Below are 6,000 nucleotides of genomic sequence, written 5' to 3'. Positions count from 1 at the left end.
GTGTTCAGTCTCCTTTACTCCAGGTGGTTGGGACCAATTGATGCATCTCAGATGGCCGCTTGCAAGCTTTTAAGACCCCAGATGCCACTCACCAAAGTAGGATGCAGAACATTTTCTTAATAAGCTTTGTTACGCCAATTGACTTAGATGTCCCCTGAAAGCATCGTCTCCAGACCCCTCCCCCTGCTACTCTGTCCCTCAAAGTGTTTGATTGTATTCAGAAAACTTCTTAGCTTTGGTTTAGTCCAGTTGTGCTGACCTCCCCCTTAGTGTGTGCTGTCCTTCCCTTCGCCTACGATAATTCTTGTCTATATCTAGTTAGTAAATAACTGTCATCCTCCCTCCCCACCCTCGCAACCATCAAAGAATGTTTTATTCTGTGTTAAAAAAAAAGAAATTTTCACCGAAACTAATGCCTGGGCTCATTATCTTTTGTGCACCTCTGCAGTACATGTACCTCAGCTTCCTCTGTCCTTGAACCTGCCTTGTGAGCCTGGCTATTCTCACCAATGACACAATCTCTGGGAAATCTGCCTACATGTGAAGTTTTCTCTGAATACCATTCCCGTCCTCCCCGCTTCCCCAAGCTCTTCCTCTACCCTCAGCATTTGATATCTCTGAGCTCCTCCTTGAAGAATTAATTTGCACTCATTTTGTTTATCTCTGTGCCAATATCCCTGTGCCTCTTTCACAAGCTCAGTCGACCTATATACATTTACTGAGAGACTATCAGGAACAAGAACCTAACTGACAAACGAAAATTAAAAAATGCACGTGCTTTTAAGTACTAGACAAACAATTTGAAATGTTTGGGGTCTGCAAAGCATTTCCTCCCCATTTGTGGTCTCCTGTTTTACTCCATTGTTTCACCTTTAACAGCTATGGGGCACAGGCTGGGAAAAACGATGAAAAACTGTCTTGCAAACTCGCTAACGTGCCTGACAGGAGCCTTAATGATGGGTTGTACCCATGGCCTAATGATATAAACAGTTTAGCTTTCACCACGGTGGCCCCACAATTCCTTCAACCCTCAGGCTTCTCTCCAAGATCAGATCGCGTTCTCTCTACATCCAACAGCCCCCTAGGCCAGCGGCCTGAGCCAACCGATCACCTTCTAGAGAGATCTTCCAGGCACAGCACCTTAGTCTCCTCAAATTACAACCTAATCCCTTCCCACACCCAAATCACTGCTACTTCCTCCCTTCGGATTTAGCCACAGTCTCTTCTGTCCGATGGACCCCGCCCCCATCTTTCATCAGGGGCACCTCCTGTCTGGCCCGCCTCCCGTTCCCATTCCAGTCAGCCGCCGGCTCTATCACATCGTCTCAGCCCCAACTCCTCAATGTCTCCTCGGCCAGTAGATTGTCGGTGCCGTTACCCGAAGCTTGCAAGCAGTCAACAAGCCCAACCTGATTCTCACCTGCATTGCAGTGACACTGCTGGCGGCAACGACTTCCACTTCCGGTTTCCAAATTAGCAAGCTGCTCTGGAAAGGCCTTGTCCACCAATCAGAAAACTCTCACTCGGCCCGCCCACCCACTTCCAGTTCCTCTCGGGTGCCGAGGTAGCTGGGTCAGAGGTCAAGGGTGGAACGGCCACCCGGGCGCCGGCTGGCGCCGGAGGGCTGTGATGGCTTCGGAGCGCCCGGAGCCGGAGGTGAGGGGCGGGCGGCCGCAGTCTGGGCCTCGGGATCGGAGGGGTGGGTCAGGCGGGCAGGCGCGGCTGTGAGCTCCAACAGGCCTGGGAGTGGCCGTGCCGTGTAGCCTTGGCAGAGACTGGCCCAGCCCCAAAGGCTCGAAAACCTAATCTCTCCGCAGTCCAAAGTTTCCCTCGGGGGCTAGAGCAGAAACTTTTCGTTTTGCTTTTGTTGAGTGAAATTTCATCCACTTCGCCGACTCTAGTGGTTTCGGGATTCTTTGTCCTAATAACGGTATTATCAAAGCCTGCATATTGGTGTTTTGTTGCTGTTTCAGTGGGCAACGTGGTAGTAGACCGGCTTCTGCATTTCTTCAAGCGTTGGCATGCCATCAGGAGCATAAATTAATTTAGTTCTAGCACTCATGCTTTTTAAAAAGGCAACTCTGGTTTACGTGAAAGAACATTTGACTCGGAGTGAGACCTCATTCCAGTATTGACCCTGCTATTTAGTTACCTCTGCAACCTCGGACAAATTTTAACTTCCCTGATCCTGTACCCTCCTTTATGAAGTACCTACTCTATGTTGTGTTGTGAGAACCACATGTATTAAACCAGAAAATGCATATGAGGTATCCATCATGTGCTAAGGACCACACAAGGAACTTTATATAGACTGTGTCATTCAGACTTGTGCAGGGAGGGTGGCAGTATCCACTCTCATTTACAGATAAGGAAACTGAGAAGTGAGAGAGGTTAAGTACCTTGCTCAAGTGATACTTAGCTGGGGAGTAGCAGAGTTTTAGTTAGAAGACCTGAGAATAAAATCTCGCAATATTGAAAGAACACCACCACTAGAAGAAATGTCCAGTATTACAAGAGAATATACTTAGTGGGTAGAAAGAGTGTGAGATGTGTATAATGATATAAATAGTAGTCATTATTACAGAGTACTTACAGCATGCCTGGTACTATTCTAAGCACTTTACAAATATCAATTAATCCTCTCAACCCTATGACATAGATACTGTTATTATCCCCATTTTTCAGTTGGGGAGACCAAGGCACAGAGATACTAAGAGTAACAAAGTCACACAGCTAGCAAGTGGTAGAGCCAGGACTTAAAACCAAGTGAGCTGACTCCAGATCCTGTGTTCTTAACTGTAAGTTTTACAGTATAAATAATAAAAATAGTCACAGCACAGCAAATATTCGATTCATTGAAACTTGGTGTTATGAGACCCAAGATCAAATATGATTGTATACCCTATTTAAAAGAATCACACATGTTCACAGGGGTGGTGGAATAGAAATACCAATATTTAGAAAGACCCTGAAGCAGTTAGAGGTGCATTTCATCGTTATGGATTAGAATGAGAGGAAATGGAGGGAAGATGTGGGGAAGTATAATGTACCATTTAAGTAGATAATCTAAAGCAGCACCATCCAGTAGAAATATAATGCAAGTCACATAAGTAATTTAAAATTTTCTAGTAGCTACATAAAAGTAAATAGAAACAGGTGAAATTAATTTTAATAATATATTTTATTTAACCCAGTATTTCTAAAATACTGTAATTTCAACATGTAATCGATATAAAAAAATTATGAGATATTTAACTTGTTTTTGAAGGGGGGATACCAACTCGTCAAAACCCAGTGTGTATTTTACACTTACAGCACATCTCAGTTTGGACTAGCCACCTTTTAAGTGCTCAGTAGCCCCATATGGATAGTAGCTACCATATTGAACACTGTAGGTCTAAAGTAACTTGGAGTTGAGACACAGGCTTCTGGGAGTCTTATTCAGCCAAAAATTAAACATTTGTTAAGTTCTTCATTTGCATTTCTGAAAATCTTATCAGAAGGTAAAGAGAGTGAAGAGAGCTGCCCCTGGGCGTAAAAAAGTGAGTGACTTTTAGAGGTTGTTACAATCCCAAGAGGAGAAGATTGGGCATAGTCAGACACGTGACATACATTCATCAAATACTTAAAATATTGAATGAGTGCTGCTGTGGACTCAGAATTGTGCTAAATATCAGAGTGGATACAAAGCAGCATAAAACAGACATGGTGTCTATCTTTATGAAGTAAACATTGCATTATGATAATTACCGCAAAGGAAAAATACAGAGTGTTTAACAGGGATTCTTAACCTACTTTATTACGAAGTAGAGAGAAGATGGATCAGGGAAGCCTTCTCAGAGGCATGACATTTAAGCTGAGGCCTGAAGGATAGGTAGAAGTTGGATATGGGAAGAGGCAGAGAGCATTACAGGAAAGGGAATGGTGAAGATCCTGAGGTGACGGCTTGTAGTCCTCAGGGAACTGAGAAGAAGCAGCTGGTAACATGGAGGCAATGTGACAATGAGAATAAAGAATAAACCAAACCAAACCCATTGGCGTTGAGTCAATTCTGACTCATAGTGACCCCATAGGACAGGGTAGAACTGCCCCATAGGGTTTCCAAGGCTGTTATCTTTACAGAAGCTGTCTGCCATATCTTTCTCCCGCAGAGTAGCTGGTGAGTTCGAACCACCGAGCTTTTGGTTAGCAGCCGAGTGCTTAACCACTGTGCCACCAGGGCTTCTTGACAATGAGAATAGCTATTGCTTATTGAGTGCTTACTTAAACCTGTTGCCATTGAGTCGATTCTGATTCATAGTGTCCCTATAGGACAGAGTAGAACTGCCCCATAGGGTTTCCAAGGAGTGGCTGACAGATTCGAACTGCTGACCTTTTGGTTAGCAACCAAGCTCTTAACCACTGCGCCACCAATGCTTACTTAGTGCTGTTTAATTCTCACAAAACCCCCTTGAGATAGACACTATTATCCCTGTTTTACAGATGAGGAAACTGAGGCACAGAGTTTAAGAAACTTGACCAAGGCCATGTAGTTAATAAGCAGCAGAACCAGCGTTTGATCCTAGTCACTGGCACTAGAGTGTATGTTCTTAACTGAGAGGGAGACTGGTGAGAGATGAAACTGGAAGAGAAGGTTCAGGCTGAGGCCACGCTAGAGATTCAGGATTTGGACATAAGTATAGTGGTAAAGAGGTTTCAGACAGTTCAAGGGAAAAATCTACCTTATTTCATGGGAGCGTTTTTAACAGAAGACAGCGTACGGGTTGGGAAAAACTCAAAATACAATTGAGACCTTAATCACGAAGGGACAAATGGAAAAACAACAAATTAATGAGATGGGCAATAAAGTAATGTTTTATTCTTCTTGGTATAAATGGTATATAGGGCTCAATAAATATCCCAGAGAATGATAGGCTTCCTCTATCATTGTTCTGATTTTCCTGTTTAATTGTAGCAACATCCCTATGAAGTTGTTATTCTTTTCTTATTTACATTTTATCAGTGAAGAAATTAAGGCCTACAAATTTTAAGTAACTTGTCCAAGGTCACCTAGATAGCAAGTAACAGAACCAGATTTGAATCCAGGTCTCTGACTCTAAAACCCTGCTTTGTCTTCTTTGATAGAATACTCTTAAGAGTAGTGTACTTCAGACTCAAGGGCAATTAAAAGTTGGGGAATTCAGGTTCCATGAGAGTATGGATGCTGTGAGAGCACAGCTAATTCAGGGATTCTGAAACATTAATATGGAGAAGCACTTGGGGGAGTTTGTTGAACTGCAGATTCCTGAGCCCCATCAATTCAGTTGGTCTAGGGTGGTGCCCAGGAATCTGCATTTTCATAAGCACTTCAGATGATTCTGATGCAGCCAGCCCTTGGTTCATACCTTGAGAAACAACCATTAAAATTAGTTCTTAAGTCTTCTGGTTCTGATAAATTATGTCTTAAATATAAAGGGTACTTAGAGATGATGTTTTGAAAATTTAGTTGGTGAACTTTAAAGGATCATGTATGAGGGGAAATGTTGCTAGAAAGCTGGAGTTAGATGTTCCTGATTCTAGAAGGTGGATTCTTCTTTTTTTTTTTTTCCATGCAAAAATTTATACATACATTGTGATGTGACTCTAATTGCTCTCCCCATACTGTGACAGCACACTCCTCGTTTCCATGCCTGATTCCCCATGTCTGTTCCTAACCCTCTCTGCCTTCCCATCTTACCTCCAGACAGAAGCTGCGCATTTAGTCCCTTGTATCTACTTGAGCTAAGAGGCACACTCCTCACAAGTGTCACTTTATGTCCCACAGTCCAGTCCAATCCCTGTCTGAAGACTTGGCCTCGGAAATTGTTTTAATTCTGGGCTGATAGAGAATCCAGGGGCCATGTTTTCCGGGGTTCTTCCAGTCTCAGACAGACCCTTAAGTCTGCTCTTCTTACTGGAATTGGAGTTCTGCACCCCACCTTTCTCCTGCTCCATCCGGGACCCTCTGTTGTGTTCCCTGTC

At 43.5% G+C, this 6,000-nt stretch overlaps 2 protein-coding genes across 2 annotated transcripts in view; one reads left to right on the top strand and one right to left on the bottom strand.

Annotated features, from left to right (window-relative positions):
* Positions 1 to 1,462, bottom strand: part of MED8 (mediator complex subunit 8) — a 7,776-nt gene extending 6,314 nt beyond the window's left edge. The window contains exon 1 of the mRNA XM_004371851.2: positions 1,421 to 1,462. Coding sequence (XP_004371908.1) covers positions 1,421 to 1,426 — 6 coding nt within the window. The 5' untranslated portion in view covers positions 1,427 to 1,462. The remainder of the gene's footprint in view (positions 1 to 1,420) is intronic.
* A 91-nt stretch (positions 1,463 to 1,553) lies between these two features.
* Positions 1,554 to 6,000, top strand: part of LOC111819664 (KICSTOR complex protein SZT2-like) — a 29,036-nt gene continuing 24,589 nt past the window's right edge. The window contains exon 1 of the mRNA XM_023727139.1: positions 1,554 to 1,656. Coding sequence (XP_023582907.1) covers positions 1,630 to 1,656 — 27 coding nt within the window. The 5' untranslated portion in view covers positions 1,554 to 1,629. The remainder of the gene's footprint in view (positions 1,657 to 6,000) is intronic.

The sequence above is a fragment of the Trichechus manatus genome, unplaced genomic scaffold, assembly GCF_000243295.1.
Source record: "Trichechus manatus latirostris isolate Lorelei unplaced genomic scaffold, TriManLat1.0 scaffold00015, whole genome shotgun sequence".
Classification (NCBI taxonomy): Eukaryota; Metazoa; Chordata; class Mammalia; order Sirenia; family Trichechidae; genus Trichechus; species Trichechus manatus.
The sequence above is the reverse complement of the archived record's forward strand: the minus strand, read 5'-3'. Positions and strand labels throughout refer to the sequence as shown.